Genomic DNA, 21,118 nt, shown 5'->3' with positions numbered 1-21,118 from the left:
GTTCTTACACATTTTATTTTTATTTAAAATACCTTCAGGGCCAGAAAACAGGGGAGTAGGTTACAGATGATCAGGTAAATGTGGAAGAAACAAAAAGCGAGAGAAATTTAAACCTGCAATGATACAATGTAAGCCAGGACCTTTGGGAAAAGGTGATGTTTTTATAATGTGTTTATCTGTGCAGGAAGGCGATTGTGCTGTTGACCGTGGTAAGCATGATTGAAAAAAAAAATAAATAAAGCAGTTTTACAGAAGAAAAGAAAAGCCAACAACTTATTCGTATTCATGGTCCGAGTGAACAATAAACTCAGTGTGGAGGAGAGGATAATGGAATACTGCGTGAAAAATGATCAAACAAAACAACGGGAGAGCAAGGGATGATCGGCTAGTCATTGCAGATATACCGGGTGTTTCAGCGAACACTTTCAAACATTTTTAGAGCTTGCCTGTGGCAGATACCACAATTCTAGTTTATGAGGTGGTCTACTCGAAGAGGCGGACATTACTTGCACAAGAAATTGAAGGGCATAATCGAATAATTAAGAGAAATTTACTGTTTAAGTTTTTAACTATCTGATGGCCCATATTGCAAATTTACAAATTGTAACCGTGGAGTTTGCAAGGCGGTCGGACCCACTTGGAACAAATTCTCTGGGTGATACCAGTTTCGAGTTATTAATTCCCGAACCTTGCTTAGAAATGCGTTGGCGTTCCAGTTACTTGCTTAGTAAAACGTCGCTTTATGCATTGAAGCATAAAAGTAACTGGAACGCCAATGCATTTTTCCGCAAAGTTTGGTAATTGATATCTCGAAACCGGTGTGATCCAGAAAATTTGTTCCAAGTGGATCTGCCTTGCGATTTGTAAATTTGTAATATGGGCCATCAGGTATTTAGTTAACTTAATTAGTAAATTTGTGTTAAATATTCGATTATGCATTTCAATTTCTTGTGCAACTAATGTATACCAGCGCATTAACAATTGTGCTATCTGCCACGGGCAACCTTTACCAAATTGTGAAAGTGTTCACTGAAACACCCTGTATTTGCAGTTCTATCATTTCAATGAACTGAAGTTATTTTCAGGCATTTCTAGTCCAGCCACTTCTAGCCATTTTTAGTACTATGAATCAATCTGTGTTTAGTTTATTTCCTCGCCTATCGTCAGTCGTGATTTAGATCTTAAGCATAGGCAGCCTATCCTAATTTAGAGCATGATGCCTCGCTGCACACACAATGCTCACTCTCTCCCTCTTTTCCTCTTTTTATTCCCCCTTTCCCTTACCCCTTGTGTAGGGTAGCAAACCGGACGTTCGTCTGGTTGACCTCCCTGCCTTTCCTCACTTCGCTTTCTCTCTCTCTCCTAATTTAGAGCAAATAAGCATTTTTGAAAATATTGGAAGTTTAAGACTCTGTGACAGCTTCATATTGGGTTAGTTGGCAATAATACATCATGAAAAAATTTGGAGGACGCTTAAGCTTTGCCTTTAAGAGTAGAACGAGATAGCATTCAAAGATACCTGAATGCTTGTCAGGCTTCCCGGCAACTGCAGCTTTCTTTTTTCTCCACCTTCGCCTCTGCGCGCCGCTACAGTTTTACGCTGCCGAGGAGAAGACCGCCATCTGGATGGGGATTTCGCAAGTAACCTACTCGAACATGCCGCTGTTGGTATGGTAGAAATGCTGGAAAAAGGGTTTGTGTTTGAGTTTCCTCGTAACAGAATTATGTTCTCTCATACATTCAAATTACAATCCAACGCTATCATGTCTGTAGGTTGTGGTTAAGTCGTACTTTACTATTTTTCTGACTGATTTTACTTTGAGAAATTCAATTTTGTTCCCTAGCGCCCCTGCGTGGTCGGGGTGGTTTGGGATGATTTTCTCTGCCTCAGACGCCAGCGCTTACGCCGACACCGACGTCGGATTTTCTGTGACACGGGGCCCTTAACACTATCGCATTAAAAAAGTTTCCTGCTGACCAACAGAGAAAAAAAAAAGTAGCAAAAGCAAACCGAATTACGTGCTTAAGTGCCTTGTTCCTCGTTGATCTGTGTGAAGGACTTGGTTCTGTTTAGAGAATGACAAAATAATGCCGGTGTTGCAACATTGAAGAAGCTTTTCTTCTAATTTTATCAGTTGACTTAAGATATCTGCAGCTTGCAAAATTTGAAATGCTGAGTAATTCGACCGCACTTCCTTATAGTGTGGTGCGACTTCGACGAAGTCATGAGAACACCAAAACACAGGACAAGCTTGCGGCGTGTTTTTTGTGTTTACGTGACTTTGTCCCCGTCTTGCTGCATTCTAAACAAGTATAAACTAACTCGGCCAAATTTTAGTGTTGGTTGTGGCTCCGAAGAGCACTCGCGCTACCGTCCCGGGGTTGGATTTTCCGTGCATTGGGTCCCATGCTTTGGGGCGGTTGGTGATCATATCCATTCAGATGTGCCTTGGTATACCCGCCGTGGTTGCTCAGTGGCTATGGTGTTGGGCTGCTGAGCACGAGGTCGCGGGATCGAATCCCGGCCACGGCGGCCGCATTTCGATGGGGGCGAAATGCGAAAACACCCGTGTACTTAGATTTAGGTGCACGTTAAAGAACCCCAAGTGGTCCAAATTTCCGGAGTCCCCCACTACGGCGTGCCTCATAATCAGAAGTGGTTTTGGCACGTAAAACCCAATAATTAAATTTTTTTTTTGTGCCTTGGTATGCACCTGTTTAATAAAATGGTTGACTGTGTTTTTTTCCTTCCACTCTTTGCACTCTTCTCGCTGCTCTGGGGAGCATCCCTGTCATTGCTCTCCTACCACATCCACTGCAGGATGAAGGCCTCTCCCATCGAGCTCCACTTAGCCCTGCGCTGCACCAGCTGACCCCATCTTGTGGTGCCTGTGAATGATGACCTTATTCAAGTGGAACATCTGTGCCCTAACCTGTGCCGGCTATGTAATGCTAAACAACCAGCTGCTCTCAGAGCTGCACAGGTGGGCCGTGATAGGCATGCGCTCATGCCTCTGCTCCTGCGTTCGTCGTCGTCTGCTTCCACAGCTACACTGCGTTGATGCTAATCATTCCAGTGTAGAATTTCACTTCTCTTCTGTCATCGTAATGGGGAGGCCGCGTTTACGGGGGTATGAGCCATTGCTTAAGGGGGTATGAGCCATTCATTGTCTTATGTAATGAACAGATTTAGTTCCGAAGGCATTCCTTGGAAATGCATCCAAAATAATCGCTCTCGGGGCAAGGGCTCGTCGTCAACGTGCCGATTCTTGTGCGAGGGCGTCCGAAGCCCAGGCGAAGTGTCGGCCAAGAGCCGCAGACTCCAAGTTGAGAGAGCGCGATGTTCAGGCCAAACGTGAGCGTCCTTAGCTCTCCAGAAACCTGACAATGATGTTGCGTGCCTCGGCAACGCTAGCGCCAACTTCCTCGGTGCGACGACCAGGCTTCAGCGCCAGTTTCTCAACTGGACTTTCGAAGCCAGCTGCAGTGCGTGTGACCGGTTGTGGTTCGAGCACAACCTGGTACTCGTCAGTGCAGTTTGTACGGAGGAACACTGAAGAAACACACAAGCTTCGCTTACCCCCTTCTCCTCGACAGGGGAAGGGCTACTGATTTTTTCATCACACCGTGTAGTCGCACCACGTAGTCCTCGGCTGTGCGTCTCTTTTCTTAGCACCTGGGCCGTGGCTCTAATAGCTAACGTTGGAAAACTGTGTTTATTTTGCATTCTTGATAGCCATGTAGGTAAAGGGTTTGGTGGGAGAGCCTAGGAAGGCTGTCAAGGCTGAGCGTACACTTACAATTGATGTATTCATATACAAGCGTCAAATGGCTCATTGAGCGAAAGAAGCCGGCGGCGTCTGCTGCATCGAGAAAACTGCACACAACTTCCCATTGGTTGCGATGCCACGTCACGAGCACGCCTCGTGCGCTTGCTGGCTCGGGCCTTGACGGAGCAGAGCGGGGGAAAGGGAACACCTGCTGCTGCAGTATTGCATGAGGTGAAATGGCATCATGACACCGCGGCACCCTTTCTCTCGCTCTCAGAAGCCTGTGCTGTCGGTGCGTTCTTTGCCTGTGCAAGGTCTCGCCTGCGTTCTAACTGTGCCTCGGGTAAGGCCAAATGAAATCGCGCCAAGCGTTTCAAGGCGCTTTCTTGCCTGCAAGGAGTTCATAACTCGAAGGACCGCTTAGCGGCAGGCAATTAGACATCACAACTCGTAAGAAGTGCTTAGCTGTCCGTGGATTTCTCAAATGAACTATTGCAAACCATGTAGGCTGGCAGCCCCTCCTCCAACATAGACCAATTTCAAAAAGAAAATAAAGTGACCTGCACCTTCATTGTTAATCACTTGTGCGACAAGTGCTTCAAAGACATGCAAATTCTTAGTAAGTGCTGAGAGATGTGGTGTGATAATCAGGCTCAGTAAATGGATCGCAATTCTGCGCCTGTCCTTAAGGGGCAGTGTTCTCTGTGCAGTTTTCATGAATTGTGCCAAAAATGCCGACTTGTGATGTGCACATTTCGTCGAATATGTACTAGTATCTCTTTTGCTCGGCTCTTGAGTATGAGATATTGTGTGAAGCCAGCTGAAACGGTGTAATGCCCTTGTATGTCCTGCTGTAACGTACACTTTTGTGTGCCCACTTATCTCTACTGACGTGCCTGGAAGTTACTCTGTAGCAAAATGTGTTCAGCTTGTGTAGCTCGCTGGCTATGGGATTCGGGTCACGGCTTTGATTCCCAGCCACAGTGACCACATTTCCATGAGTGCAAAAATGCTGGTGTGCTTGACTTCATTTGCACGTTGGAGAACCCCAGGTTTTGGAAATAATCCGGCTACTGTGCAGTATTTCAGAATGGGCACACTCACTTGCTCCACACACTGGTGAGGGAGGAAGGGGGTGAGTATCGTTAAGGTCGGCACGAAGGAAACTCTATGAGAGAAGCATTGAAATGAATGTAGGTGAGTGGCAGTGAACGAGCAGGGTGCTGGTAAACGCGAATGGAAGCGACTCTGAACGCCGAGTAAGCATTGGTGTGAGCGAGTACATAGCCTGCGAAAGTATTAGTATCGGCTTATTCTGCCTGTTCAGGAGATTAGACCCCACAATTCTGTGCAATGATTGAGCACATTGCTGGTTTGACTAGGGTGTGACGTGCACTTGTGTTTTGTTAGGGACAAAGAGATATGATGCAACGTAGGTTGTGCTTTGTACTCGTGGTTCATTGCAACACTTTATTTTCGTGCTCAAGGATATGTTACTGTAAGCTGGAATATATACAGATAATAATGTCAGTGTTAGCGTGTATGAGGTGTTGGCAATCGAGAAACAAAATGCACTCGTGCCAAATCCTCGTGACATAGAACGTGCGCAGCACCTGCTCGAGACTAGCTGATTCGTAAACAAGCGTTGTGTTTTATAGGAACCATAAAGTGAACCTGTGTATCTTATTGCACTAAAATAGCATGCTAAAATACTTTGAAATGTATTCACTTGCCTGGACTGCTATTTGGGAGTGAAAGATAGGAGAAATATTCATTCAAAAGCAATTGCATATTGAGCAGGTGTTGTTGCCCTTTTGCATCACCATAGCACACATCTGCAAACTCACTCAAGTTTTTCGTAAAGTTTATGTATTCTACTTTTTCATGAACGTTAGAGCCAAGTTTTACGCAAACTCTGTGCATGAAAAAGTTCTCAAAGGGGTGAATTGGAAGATGGAACAGTGAGACATTGCAAAATAATTCAGGCAGGAAAGAAAGGTTTTCTAGAATAGTTAATTGTTGGGCTAGTTGGTTCTGCATAACTGAACAAGTAACTCAGCGCAATATAAAAGACAGAAACAAGGGATGAACAAGGACAAGCACTACTCACAACTGTTTAATAAAGGGACAAACAAGGACAAGCGCTACTCACAACTGTTTAATAAAGGGACAAACAAGGACAAGCGCTACTCACAACTGTTTAATTAAACAGTTGAGCAGCGCTTGTCCTTGTTTGTCCCTTTCTTGTTTCTGTCTTTTATATTGCGCTGAGTTACTTGTTCAAGAAAGGTTTGTGTATCTCAAGTTGCAGCAGTATTTTCATCGCTAAAATACCGCAATTGCAGTAATGTCGATGGATTACAAGTTCGGCCAATTAAAAATGTCCGACATTATAATGCCTTCATTAGCAGACTTGATTAAGCTAATCTTTTTATCAGTATTTCCAGGTTCACTCCAGATTGCTAAAGTTACTGTTATTTTCCAAGGCGGTGATAAAAACAGTGTATCTAGCTATAGATCGACATCTATCCAGCCCGTCTTTTCGAAGGGTATTGAGAAATTGATATGCAGCAGAATGACCAGTTCTTTTGTAGTCTTCATAGAATCGTAACGCCATTGATTTTTTGTTTTACTAAAACGCTTTCTGTGGAAACCTACAAGCTGGAACTACGGTGTTTAGATGTGTAACGAGTGCATTGCACATGTCAAGTGTCACGTGTGTATATGGGACGAGTAGATTTTCAAATAAGCAAGTTGAAAGTCGTGCTGTGTGTGTCTCATCTTCACCTATAGACCTCATCTTTTAATCACACTTACATTATCGTCGCAAAACTTGGGTACTGTGAAAAAGTGTGAAATGTTTTTCATTTGATCTTAAGTCACAAAAAAGCTGCAAGGTTGCTCAAACAGGGTACAAACCCCATCAAGCCTTCATGGCTATTTTGTCTTTGCCACCAGCATATGTGTATGTTCTTTTTGTATTTATGCTGGAAAAAAACATTGTGATGATTCCTGTGCCTCTCTCTTGTGGCAGGTCAAGGTGGCGTATCATCATCATCATCAGCCTATATTTATTTCCACTGCAGGACGAAGGCCTCTCCCTGCGATGTCCAATTACCCCTGTCTTGCGTTAGCCGATTCCAACTTGCGCCTGCAAATTTCCTAACTTCGTCGCCCCACCTAGTTTTCTGCCGTCCTCGACTGCGCTTCGCTTCTCTCTAACTCTAATGGTCCACCGGTTATCCATCCTATGCATTACATGGCCTGGCCAGCTGTTTTTTTCTCCTGATGTCAGTTTGAATATTTGGCTATCCCCGTTTGCTCTCTGATCCATACTGCCCTGTCTTTTAATTTAACATTAGGCCTCGCATATACCAGACGGGTAATAGCTGCGACCAAGTTTATGCTGACAAGCACGTGTATACAGTTGGTGTAATTGGCCACAGTGCAGTTGTAGGAAAAGTAGCTGTGATCTAAACACGGTGCATTATTTCTCGTCATTCATTGTTGTTCGAAGTTAGCTACTGCTTGTGTGCCGAGTCTGGAGATAATTGTTAATACAGTGCATAAATATCCCCCAAAAGGTGTGTGCTTATAGGTAACCAAAATTGTTTGATATTCCTCTCTCTCTCTCTTTGTGTCCATGGGAGTTCTATGAATTTTGAAGTTCACAGGTTGGCAGGAACGTCATAACGAGCATAAAAAGATTAAATAATGTGGCTGCTGTTTGTAATTCTGAATTGCTGCATCTGTTGTGCAATAAGATGCAAGTGCAAGATGTGGCTGTTCTGTGTGTTGTGCCTGTCCACGTGGATGTACTTGCCATCAATCATGCCAACATAATAATCATTCACGATTTCACTGTTTTTCAGGTGACGTTCTCATTGATGGCAAGTGGAAACACAGAAGATGTGCTTCAGAATAGTGTTTGCCTGAGCGTGTTGGTTGCACATTGCACTGTCCCTGTCCATGCCTTCTGCTGGAAACCATTTGTGCTGTGTCGTCTTTTATTACAGCCATCATTGCCTATTTTTGTGGACTTACTCCCCCGAGATGAACAAGTTGCTCATATTTAATGTCTGCCAGTAGTTGCTGGCTTTGAAATGATAGTGTGTCGGGTGGGGAAGTAAGAGAAGTATTCACTTCCTGCCAATTATTTCAATCATTTTATTGCCCAGATATGTCATTATTATGAATGAGAGTTGTGTTTTCTTTTTAGGACAAGGCGCTGTATGCCATAGTAAAACCAAGACATCACCTCTATTCTAAATGGGGGTCATGCAATCACTTCTAGGGAAGTCACCTTCAGTGGATACTTGATTGGCCAAGCGAGCATACATAACTTGAATAAAACATTGCGCTGCATGATACAATTTGCCAAAGTGACTAATCGATAATATGGCTTGTGTTTGCCAGTGGGTCTTTCCAAAATTGGTGCATGCTGTTTTGATGAAGCTAGCTTTGTTATCGTGTGTGTGCAATAATTGCTGGTTGGCAGTCGTTTACATTTTGATGGTACAGTAGTGCAGCTGCTGCTTAAACTGGCCAAGTTTCGATTCTTGGCGCTGCCGTGTTCTGTGTTTCAATGTTCTTATCCTTTTTTTTCATACACGCTACAATTTTTTTTTTTTTTGGGGGGGGGTGCTTTTACCTGATTAAGGAAAGGATAGTAAGTAATTAGCTGCTGAGAACAAGACATTTTTGTAAGAGAGGTGTATAGTGCCATGGCATAAAGTGCAAGCTTTAGTTGTGCAGAGCTCATAGTGATCTGCCCGCAATAGCTGCTGTATAGCATTCCATGTAGGGTCGTACTAAGAGCAAATTGTGGCATTGTGTTTTTGTTGGTCTTTGCTGCATAATTTTGATCGAAATGCTCAACTTCAAAACTAAGTATAGCGGGATAAGGCAAAGTCAATGCCGTGGTGACTTGCTCTTGCCCTCGATGCATGAAGGTGAGCCGCCCACGTTGGATTGGCCACTGGACGAGTCCCCGCGGAAGGAACTGTCGGTGTCCCTGCAGAGCATGGCCAACTTGGAGAAGTCTTTCACCAAAGAGAGGCCTCGGAGTGCAGCTTCAAGTGTGGGCGAGTCTGTCTGCCCAGTCTGCTCTCGCGAGTTCAAGATGCGTTGCCACATGGTTGTCCACCTGCGCAGTGCCCACGGCGTGGACCCAGCCACCTTCCTGGATATGCCGCAAAGCCGGAATCGGCAGGTACTTGGATCTTGACCTGTGCTCTGCTTGCTCTGTGTAGTACAGTCGATTCCAGATTCATCAAACTCCAAGGGGATCGCGAAATAGCTTGATTATTCGAAATATAATGAAGGCCTATCTGAGGCTTATCTGAAAGCTGCGTAGACAGTTTCCCAAGATAGTGAAAAGCGTGAATTTATCGATTTGCTTCTTCAAGCCCTGTTAAACGCACAAATGTTACTTTTTGCACTCCAAAGATTGCATCAATCTTTACGTAAACCTCATCAAATGTGGGCGCTGGGAGCGAGTAGCTGCCCTCATTTCTCTGTCGGCAGCTTTTGGTGTGCATCTTCGGCCCCTGTCAAATGCAAGGTAGCGTGATCCTGTATAGGTTTGCTTTCCAAACCCTTACAAGACCGCATCCTTGGTTCGCACGGGCGTAATAGTCGATCCCGGATGTATCGAACCCACATATATTGTGTATAACGCCCAGCAGTAAAATTCCATTAAAAATATTTCTACAAAATTTTTATATATCGAAATACCTACATATCAAACTTTCTTGTGATCCCCGGGCCTTCACATTCAATATACAGTTAAAGCTGCTTATAACGAACCTCCATATAACGAATTCCTGGATATAACGAAGTTTCTGTATTCCCCGCCGCGACTCCATAGAAGCACGTGTATTTGAAACCTCTACGTAACGAAGTGGCAGCGGGAGGCCCCATCGATGTAACGAATTTTCGTTACATCGAACGCTACCTCCCTTTCTCGCCTCCCCCGCCGTACCTAGAGCGGAAGCGCGCTAGGTACGGCGGGGGAGGCGAGAAAGGGAGGTTAGGTTAGGCCCCCCTCCCCCCTTCTCCCTCGCGTGCGCAAGATTGAGTCTGACCCCCGCAAGCTTTCACTCGCACACACAGCGTACGGTGCGCGGCGACAATGTTGCCGTGTTTGGACTCTACACGGAACCTGAAAGCGACGTCCACGGCGACGGCACAAATGCGCTTCGCAATAAAATGTGCTTCTGCGCGGTTACGACGGCGACAGCGACAGCAAATTCGCACCCCCTACTGGCAGCTTCTCCGCGTTACCGGGAACTTATCTCGAAGGCCATGCCGTTGTGCGCGGCAATCGGCAGAAAATACGTCATGGTGACCATGTTGTAAGTTCACTATCGCTGGCGACTGTTGTCCGGGCGTCGCAACTCGAGAATCGAACGTCCGCGCGCATGAGATTTTGCCGATTTTGTGCCTGTGCGTGTAGAACAACAAAAATAGTACGCACTAACCGTTTCGTGGGCAATGAGCGACTACGGCTTTAGCGGTCAGCCAATACATGGGGTTCATTGGGGGCTGGGTGGGAAAATCTTCGTGACTAGGTTTAAACCGCAATTACGCATTAAGCGGCTACGTATTAACGAGGTTTGACTGTACTATCTGTACTTAGTATAGCTGTCTGCTAATTTGCTGTCGCAATCGCAAAGACCTTCGCCTTTCGGGCAAAACTGGGACTTTTTTGTTCATCGCAACTTTAGTGTATTGGGGGTAAATCTTGTGCGATAGTACATACGGTAAGCGTTTCTTTTTCCAATTTTCGTGCCGAACCTGCATATAACGAAATCCTCTTTATAACGAAGTTTTTCGGGAAATTGTCAATTTCGTTATATCCAGGTTTAACTGTATTTGGGTTCGACTGTATACAAAATGTACGGACGTGAGCAGCCTTGTCTAGAATGCGGGAACGGCGGCTTCCGGGGCTCTCCGGAGCCAGCCAGCGACGTCTTAACGCTAGCTGCTGGGTCCGACGTCTAACCGTAGGTGCTGGGCATGTTTGGGCCCAGCAACTACCATTAGACGTCGCTGGCTGGCTCCAGGGAGCCCCGGAAGCTTGACAAGGCTGCTCTAGTCAAGGTGTTCTAGACAAGGCTGCTCGCATCTGTACTAGATGACGACGCTTATGTCTGACGCCGGTGATATTATTGGCGCGGGGATGCGTTGTCACGTGAGATTTTAAAATTTTCGATGGCCATTTTTTTTTTATTTTTGAAGAAATAAGGACCAACCAAGACCTAGGTTGCTTTATACGCTGTATTGATTAGTTCTCGGCATCCTCCACACCTCTTGTATTGCCACCTTATCGAATAGGTAAGTTCCCTTGTTCTACAACCAAGACGACTTGAAGGTGAAAGCCCGCAGCTAACTCAGTGACACAATGACCACATTTTTGCTGAGTCGTCTTCACTCACAACCCATATTTTGCAGTCAATTTTGCAAGTCATCTTAATTTCAGCAAACTCAGATCGCGACTCGGCAATTATTTTCGATGAGTCATCTTCACTCTGAACCCATTATATGCAGTCATTTTTGCAAGTCATTCTTTATTCACCAAACTCGGACCGGGACTCGGCACTTTTTTTGCTCAGTTATCATTGCTCTAAACCGGCAATTTAGTCATTTTTGCAAGTCATCATGTTTTTTTGCAAGTCACCCCTCCTATGATTCACTAAACTCGAACTGTGACTTAGCACTCTCTTTTGAGTGGTCACTCTCACTTACATCCTCAAATCTCACTTATATATTTTTGCAAGTCACTCCCCTGCTCAATATCCCCTTGATTCACTCAATTGACACTTGATTCGCTCTTGTTTCACCCTATCACCGCTTGGTTCACCTTCATTCACTCAAAATTCACTCTTCATTATCTTAGCTGACTATCTCATCATTCAATGCCATCTCCATATTCCATATCTCGATCCCCATGCCATCTTTTCTCGACATGATCATTCTTTCAAAGTTAATAAAGTGCCATTCATCCTCTCATGCCAACTCATTCATTCCTCACGCAATCATTCAGTGGAACAATCTGCCATCACACATCGGCACAAAAACTGACCAAAAAATTCGAAGATTTACTTCGCTGTGATAAAAATGTGTAATATTTTGTTGATTGTTCTTTTGTTCATCCTTACCTTTCGCATTATGCTTAATGTTTTAATTGCTGTTTTTTATTATTGCCCTATGTATTGTTATTCTTCCTACAGTTAAACCTGCTTATAATGAACCTCCATATAACGAATTCCTGGATATAACGAAGTTTTTCTATTCCCCGTCGTTACTCCATAGAAGCACATGTAATTGAGACCTCTACGTAACGAAGTGGCAGCGGGAGACCCCCTCGATATAACGAATTTTCCCTTCCAACAACCTAGAAATTTCGCCCCAAATTTTGTCATTTTTGCGCGAGCAGCAACTGGAAGCACCTTCTCCGCCGCGACGGAATGCAAAGCGAGCGCACGTGTGCGATGCGGGCCTGGATCCCTCGACCCGGCGATCTTGCCGCCGCGGGCGTGACCTTTCCCCCTCCCTTAATTCAAACCTGATCCTGCCGCTTGCTGCAGCTGGCCTAGCCCGCCAAGCCGGCACTCTCCTTTTCGAGTTGATGTTGCCGACGCGCAGGTACACGCTGTGACACATCACACTCGATGAGCGAGGAAACGCGCTGTCAAACGCTGGCGGCGTGTGGAAGTGCGCTGGAGAAGTGAGCCAAGTGACCTTCATGCTGTTGTCTATCGCTTCAACGCAAACTGAGCGCCGAGAAAACAGCACGCACAAGCTACAAGCCGCCGACGCACCTATACTGCTAGACTCTGCCCCAACGCAGATCGCTTTCAAGATACGGACTGCGCACCGCCGCGCAGTACACAGTTGAGTAGTAGTGATTTTATTGAAGAAAATGACGCTTATTCTTCAATAAAGTCACTACTACTTCTGGCTCGCTTCTCCAGCGGTGCTTCCACACGCCACCAGCGTTTGACAGCGCATGTCTGCGCTCATCAAGTGTGATGTGTCACAGCGTGTACCAGCGCGTCGGCAACATCAACTGGAAAAGCTTGGCGGCTTGGCGGGCTAGGCCAGCTGCAGCAAGCGGCAGGATCAGGTTTGAATTAAGGGAGGGGGAAAGGTCACGCCTGCGGCGGCAAGATCGCCGGGTCGAGGGATGCAGGCCCGCCTCGCACACGCGCGCTCGCTTCGCATTCTGTCGCGGTGGAGAAGGTGCTTCCGGTTTTGCTCGTGCAATAATGACAAAATTTGGGGCAAAATTTCTAGGTTGTTGGAGGGGGAAATTCGTTATATCGAGGAGGTCTCTACGCAGTTGATGCCAGAGTACAGTACAACGCCGCCCCGCTATCCCTCCCCCTCGCTCCCTCGCCGGTGCCTCGAGTGCAACAGAAGGCACGCTTCCTCCCTGCTTTTCTTGCACACACGAGATTTAGACGCGATCTTCAGCTTCCCTCGCACGTACAGCATACGGCGACTGCGTTATCACCCTTGGACTTTATACGGAATATCTATAAGCCAAAACCAATTTAGGGGCCACAACGCGCCATAGACACCATCTTTATATAGCAAATACTGATCTCAAGTTCCATACTTTTGCTGGCGGAAACCGAAAATACGTCATAGTTGTCGCCCCCGGCACTTTGGACGGCTAATGCCATCGTCAAGCCACCAAGCCAAGCGACATGAAAAGTCAAAATGGCCGCTCGGGCCGGTGCTGGGTGGCAGTTCGCAACGTATGATGCGGGAACAGTCCCGCAGTTGCGACGCAACAGTGGGGTTACCAAAAATGCGTTGGGTTCTATGGGAGCTGTGCTGGGACCGGCCGAAAACGACGTAACAGCCGGGAAAACGCAGCCCCCGGGAACGTAACAACGGGGTTCTACTGTGACACTATACGACACTACGACGCCATCGTGACGCTCGCTCTTCATTTCCGATGCCTCATGCTTGTGCGAAACGACACGTGTCCATGCATCCGGTACATGGTGCGACATTCCAAGGATGAGTGCTTCGGCGAAAACGTAAAATGGGTGCGCGTTACAATTGAGGGCACGTTAGAATCGAGTAAGTACGGTAAGCGTTTCTTTTTTCGAATTTTCGTGCTGAACCTGCATATAACAAAATCCTCTTTATAACGAAGTTTTTCGGTAATTTGTCAATTTCGTTATATCCAGGTTTAACTGTAGTAGGTACAGCACAGGGTTCGCACAGCCCCTTGAAGTCCTTGAATATCCTTGATATTGACAGTATAAGTTCAAGGGCCCTTGAAACTACTTGAATACCCGTGAGCTCCTTGTAATCCTTGAAAATCCCGTGGGATTTGTTCCGCTAGAGGAAATTAACGATGTACCTCCGCAAGTCATGCTGATATTTAGGGCCCTTTCGCTTACGAATGGCCATGAAAACAAGCTGTGTTGACTAAAGGGCAACATCAGGAAGTTTCGGTTTTAAATCTCGCAGCCCCTACGTCGTCTGGCAACTAATATGCATTGGAAATCCAATCCAATCCAATGCGAGGCATATCGCTCGCTCGGCTTGCGTATAGTGCCTAGAATATACTCTAAGTGTGCCGTCCACTGAGCGTCTCCAACGCGGGACGGTGGCGCGGGCAGTGATGCCTGCCGCCGCAGGCCACCAGACGGCGATGCCTGTCGGCACCATGCTAAATCCTGCGGTGTTCGACTCGCGTTCGTTAGCGATGCGTTGATTGCTACGCGTCGATTGCAATATGCTTAGTTCATTTCTCGCCTTGCTGCCGCTTTCGTTGCAGTCTTTTCTTCTTGCGAGTGGGTTTTTTGCATCTATGTGTGCACTCGTCTGTCTAAAGAAACTTTGAACAGGTCGTGAAACCGCGATTTCCCAGAGACGCGGAAAGAAACGGCTCATCTCATTACCCAGCGCGTCCGCAGACCCCGGACGTATTGCGGATTGGGACAAGAACATAAAAGGCAGATCGCCGGGCAAATGGGGAGACTCGCGTCGTGTCTTGCCTGAAGTCCGCCCATGTCTCAGCATGGTCCGGCACAGTCTCGAAGTGCAGCGCACCAAGCGGCCGGCGGCGGCAGGCATCACACTCGGTGCTACCGCGACACCCGCTCTCGGCACCCTAGTAAGTGTCTTTTAGGTACTATAGTCGGGCCGTTTGTCGGCCTCGTGCGTGCCGTTTCAGTGAAGTTTGCGTTGTGTGTTTACTTTGACAAGATGCCAGGCGGGAAGTGCAAGTTTCAGCCTGCGTGGCTGCAACATACGGACTATCGTCACTGGGTGAGACCGGAACCAAGCGATCCTTATTGAGCAATGTGCGCATTATGTCAGAAGACGGTCGACATTGCAACGATGGGGGAATCTGCCTTGAAGAGCCACCAGAAAGGCGGGAAGCACCGATCCAAAGCTGCAGCAGGTGAGGGCTGCTCATCCGTCGCAAGTGTGTAGTGTTTAGGGAAATTAAATCGCGTAAGGATGCCGAAATTTTGCAAAATGATTTGTGCAGAATATCAACGTTGTGTCAAAATTGGAAAATGAGTCTAAACGTCCGGAAATGTTGCTGCGTATCATTCACCAACAGGATTCGTAAAGTAGATATAACGTACGAAATCAATAATTCAATTATTAGCAATGAATCTCATTATAAATATTTGGGCGTCTATTTTTTTGACAATTTTAAGTGGATTAAACACATAGATATGACCATGACAAAGGCAGGTAGAATGCTATACTTTATACGCAGAAATTTTAGGCAAGCCTCACAGACCGTGAAACAAACCCTCTATCTCATGTATGTAAGATCTATTCTTGATTATGCCTGTGTAATCTGGGACCCCCATCAGCAATACTTGATCGACAGACTGGAAAAAATTCAAAATCAAGCAGCCAGATTTGTTAGCAACAATTATAATTCCTTTGCAAGTATTACAGAAATAAAACAAACCCTGGGATGGGAGCCACTAATGGTGAGGAGGCAGAAACTGCGGCTTAAATTTCTTCATAGCATTTATTACAATAGAAATGCCATTAACCCTCTTGATTATCTCTTCGCACCAACGTACGTCTCAAATCGACGAGATAATTCACGGAAAATATTAGAATACTCCTGCAAAACCCACTCTTTTGGCAGTACCTTCTTTGTAAAATCAATACAGGAATGGAACCGACTCCCGGATGATATCGTTAATGAAACTGATAATGAAATCTTTTTTTCTTCCCTGTAAAAACACCCACAATACCACTGCCAAAGAGAGTGGTTTGTTGTCCCGAAGCGTTTGGGTGTTTAATGTATGGTTGTGTCACTGTTTATAAATTGTGTAATTCACTGTTGTTCGAGTGTTTTTTTTTCTTAAAAATATCTTGTGTATCGTTGTATTTTTCGTAATTATCATATCGATTGCTATTTGCGTTATGTTACTATCCATATGTACCTCCCCTACGCAATGCCGTATGGCGATGTAGGTGAAGTATAAATAAATAAAAAAAAAAGTTTCATGCAAGCGGCAAATCTGTCGTCCGAGGCTGCTTGTCAGCGTGAAAGCACGGCAACTTCCTCTCGGGCTGCGACACTTGACGAAGACTGCAGAAAGCATGATTCCGTGATCGAAGCCGAGATTTTGTGGACGATGAAAGTTGTGTCCTCACACTACTCCTACAGCTCCAGTGGATCCATTTCCCAGCTATTCCAAAAGATGTTTCCGGATAGTGAGGTCGCGAGAAGCTTCACTTGCTCTGAGAAAAAGTGCGCGTACGTCGCGTGCCACGGTCTGCGCCCATTTTTCACTTCGCAAGTACAACAAATGATGGAGAAGTCTGACAATTTTGTTGTGCTTTTTGACGAAACCTTGAATGAATACCTGCAAAGAAAACAACTTGATATTCACGTCAGATTGTGGAATAACTGTGAGGTGACAACCAGATATCTGACTTCGACATTCATGGGTCACAGCACAGCGGACGACCTTATGCAGAAGTTGACGGAAACACTCGCGTCCTTTCCCCTGAGCAGGATTGTGCAGCTCTCGATGGATGGCCCGAATGTCAACTAGAGTCTTTTCAACAAGTTGCAGCAGCACATGAAGAATGACTTTCAATTTCAGTGCTTGGATATTGGTTCATGTGGCTTGCACACAGTGCATAATGCTTACAAAGCAGGAATGCATGCGGCAAGCTGGCCAGTTGACACCTTTCTGTCGAGCTTATTCTCACTCTTCCATGATGCACCGGCCCGCCGTGAAGATTTTGTTGAAGAAACAGGGAGCAAGCTGTTTCCACTTCCTTTCGTACCCCACCGTTGGGTCGAGAACGTGCCCGTACTGGAGAGAGCCCTGGCTATGTGGGAGCATTTGAGGCACTACACCGAAGCAGTGAGCGACCATAGGCTACTCTTGCCGAAATGTAGAGCGTGTGAGAACGTCAGTGCTTTTCTAAAGGACCAGCTTGCACTTGCGAAACAACTTTTCCCTAAACGTTGCAATGGTTGTGCAGCCTTTTTTGACTGTTTTTCAGAGTGATTCTCCAAAGACATTTTTTTTAGCAAAAGAGCTTGAAACTGTCTTGAGGAGCCTCCTTGCAAAGTTCGTGAAGCGCTCGATATTGACAGAAGCCACGAGCATCACGACACTGCTGCGAATTGATGTTCATGATACTGCCAATTACACGTCACTTGAGAAGGTGGACGTTGGACGTGTGGCTGAGAAGATCTTAAAAAGCGGAAAAGCGAGTACCAAGTGTGTTTTTGAATTTAGGGGCGAGTGTCGTAAGTTCATTGTGAACATGATCCTGAAAATCATGGAGAGAAGTCCTCTTAGGTACCCTCTGGTTCGAGGGTTGTCATGTTTCGACCCCAGAGCCCTCACACTACTCCTAGTGGTAGGGAGGTGATTTATAATTTAGGGTTTGTTTTGACCATAAGAAAGCTTATCTACTGCTTGCTGCCTGCGTTTAAGTTTACGTACCAGCTAGCTCTGTTTCGAGTGTCGAACCTCCAGTGGTGCAATTCAGGCGAAGACAGAAATGTGCCTTGGGAAGCTTAAAGTTGTTCTTAACTGTTTAATTGACAGTAAGCTTCTTTCTGAGCACAAGAGAGATATTGTGTGTGCACAGTACATTCAGTTCTGCCAAGAAAAGTGGCATGAACTGCAAAACTATGAAAGAGACCATGAACACCTTGACGTTCTCTTCGTGCGCCTTTTGAAGCGTGACCCGGCGTTCTCGATGTTATGGGAAGTACTGAAGGCCCTTCTCTTGCTTAGCCATGGGCAGGCTTCAGTAGAAAGAGGTTTCAGTGTAAACAAGCAGATCGCCGTCGAAAATATGGCAGAGCTCTCGTATATCTCACAACGAGTCATCTGCGAGGCCGTGAAAACCCACGGTGGGCTGCTTAACGTTCCACTGTCGAAAGAACTGAAGTCATCAGTGCGCCAAGCCAGGCATAGGTATGCGCTATACATGGACGAACAGAAGAAGCAAGCTGTAGCACAACAGGTAACCTTGAAGAGAAAAGCACTCGAGCTAGAGCTACTGAGCATGCAAGAGAAGACAAAGCTCCAAAAAAACTCTGAAGTGCTTGCAGGAGTCAGCGGATCGCTTTTCGGAAGACGCCGAAGCAAAAAACGACCCGACTTGTCAAGGCAAACAGTTTCCGTCGAACAGCCAAAGATAAAGAAGCGGAGATAACAGCTCTTGAAAGAGAAATTAATGCGAAAATAGGGCTCCTTTCCTAAGTCATGTGAGGAAGTACAATTACGCTAACGCTCCTTGAATTCTGCCTTTTTGCATCCTTGAAATCCTTGAAATGTCCTTGAATTTCCAGCCAAATATTGTGTACGAACCCTGCAGCATTTATTAATGATTCTATCCCCCCTCTATGTAATACCCTCCCCGTGAGGGCCTTTAGAGGTAACATGAATAAATGAATTACTTTTCGTTTGACTCCTATCACCAAACTAAACCATCTTAATTCACCTTCAATTCTCTCTTAATTCATCTCTCTGTATACCCATTTTTTATCCTTATCATAACCATACTTACACCCATTACTGTCATTAATCTCTGTTATTGGCCACTTTTTGTGTTTATCGACCCATTTTTCCCGCTTTGTCATGCTGATTATCATAATTAAATTAATGACTATCATGATCATTTATCAACATCTATTTATATTCCTCGTGTAATTACGTATGGATTGATATATAATGTTATTGGGTTTGTAATTATGTTAAAGGGGCCCGAACCACCCCTCGGGCTTGGTGAAATACAGTTAAACTTGGATAGAACGAAATTGATAAATTGCCAAAAAACTTTGTTAGAAAGAGGATTTCGTTATATGCAGGTTTGGCACGAAAATTAGAAAAAGATACTTTGACCATATTTACTCGATTTTGTTTTTGTCGAAGCACTCATCCTTGGAATGTCACACCAGGTACTGGATGCGGGGACGCGTGTCGTTTCGCACAAGCGCGAGGCGTCGGAAACGAAGAGAGAGCGTATAGTGCCGAGAATGTACTGGCTAGTGTGCCGACCGCGGCTTTCCGGGTGGCACCGTTTGCAATGAATGTCGGCGGCTGCCGCTAGGAGTGCTGCAGTGCGGGTGTGTGCCGCGGCGCCGCCCGCTCTTCATAGACTGCCGTGTTATCACAGGGAAGTTGCTGTGCTTTTTGTATTTATAAAGCCGTAGGAGCAGTAAATTTCTCATGTAGGGAGGTGATTTCTAATTTAGGGTTTCTTTTGACTATAAAAAAGCTTATCTACTGCTTGCTGCCTGCGTTTAAGTTTACGTACCAGCTAGCTCTGTTTCGAGTGTCGAACCTCCAGTGGTTCAATTCAGGAAAAGGAAGCTCTACATTCGTTTTCTAAGACACTCCAGCTCATTGCAACAAAGAATTTTTAAAGTATACTTATTGGGCGACGTTTTACTAATAGAAAATAAGAATGCCTAATTTGTATGGACATGTGAAACTGCACTATATATAGGATGTTTTTCTTTTTGACAATACAGCCTTTTATTTTTAAAAAGTAATGAACGAAATGAACGCGGTGTTTTCGCAGACGAGTTCATAGGCGAGGGGGACATTGCTTCAAATAACGTGAGCTTCAGAAAACTTATTAGGTAATCTTTATGATTACATTTTTTATTCGTGTCTGGGGACCATTGTCTAAATGGAAAATTAGCTAGAGGCAGTGACATTTTCATCCACACCCATCTTTTAAAGACCTGGAGAATCGCACCTAATTCGAGATATTCAAGAAGTGTGCGGCGAAGTTCGAATGACAGCATGCCGCGGCAAATCCTAACCCGACACGCAGCCGCACACGCTTGCCAGGCAAAGCGTATTTGACGCATCAGTAGCTGCCGCGACCTAGCCGAGACGTTCGGTTTGCTACTTTCTCGCACGCTTCGTCACTCCGTTTCGGTCTGATAACGGGGTCGCCTTTTCTGCGCACCAGCGGATAGCCCGAATTTACCTTTGAAATTCGATGATAAATATCTCGAATTAAATGTGACTTTCAAGGTAAAAAAAAAAAAAAAAAACAAAGGTGCGTTAAAATGTGAGTACCTTCATATTCGCCAGTTCAACAACTGTATAAAAAAAAGCTAGGTCATTAATAAATTTTTGTTAATTCATCTTCTGAACCTCACATTATTAGCGGCAATGTATTTTCTCCTTGCCTCGAAACTCATCTGCAAATCAACGCCATTTCGCTGGTCTTATATAGCCTCTTTATAAAAAATCTTAATTGTCTAAAAAAAAAGCACCCTATATACGACTTCTCTTCGATGATGCTCGTATATGTGCTACGAATGTTCATCATACGTTTGACAAACTCACCATTGTATCGCATGCCGTGATGCGACTTACGTCGTGCAACAAGAGCTGCTCTTTCAAGGCAAAATATGAACTTTTGCTTCACGTGCCAGAATGTTCCTATATGGAATTACTCCTTTTGATTGTTCGTTTTCCCCATACTTTCCTGCGCTTTCGCTTTTTTTTTCCAATATAGCAATTGTATGGACACTCCAGGCGAATTTCCACCGTCGCCGTGATGTTCTGTGTATAAAGTCCAAGTGCCATAACATTGCGGCCACACGCCGTGTTATGTAGGTGCGAGCGAAAGCTTGCGAAGGTGAGCCGAGAAGGATGGTAACTTGGTTGGTATATGAGAACTGTTTGGTAGATGGGCAGAAAACACCTACAATATTCCCAGTACATTGTACTTCTTTTCATAAGCTATAACAAACATTTTTTAGCGAGAACCATGTCTCTATAGTACTGCTTCTTTAAAGCAGGCTTTAATTAAACTGCGTCGACCATAAGGAAGCAGGAGCT

The 21,118-nt window shown here is 45.3% G+C and overlaps 1 protein-coding gene across 2 annotated transcripts in view; it reads left to right on the top strand.

The window, feature by feature from the left end:
• The first annotated feature begins 8,448 nt into the window (after positions 1-8,448).
• The window catches only part of LOC119430979 (uncharacterized), a 39,569-nt gene continuing 26,899 nt past the window's right edge, over positions 8,449-21,118 (top strand). Inside the window, exon 1 of one of the 2 annotated variants that reach the window (XM_049657765.1) lies at positions 8,449-8,982. In XM_049657765.1, the coding sequence (XP_049513722.1) occupies positions 8,641-8,982 (342 nt within the window). In that variant the 5' untranslated portion in view covers positions 8,449-8,640. The remainder of the gene's footprint in view (positions 8,983-21,118) is intronic. The other variant, XM_037698443.2, reaches the window with a different exon arrangement.

This window comes from Dermacentor silvarum, chromosome 10 (genome assembly GCF_013339745.2).
Source record: "Dermacentor silvarum isolate Dsil-2018 chromosome 10, BIME_Dsil_1.4, whole genome shotgun sequence".
Taxonomy (NCBI): Eukaryota; Metazoa; Arthropoda; class Arachnida; order Ixodida; family Ixodidae; genus Dermacentor; species Dermacentor silvarum.
This window is presented reverse-complemented; position numbering and strand designations above follow the sequence as displayed.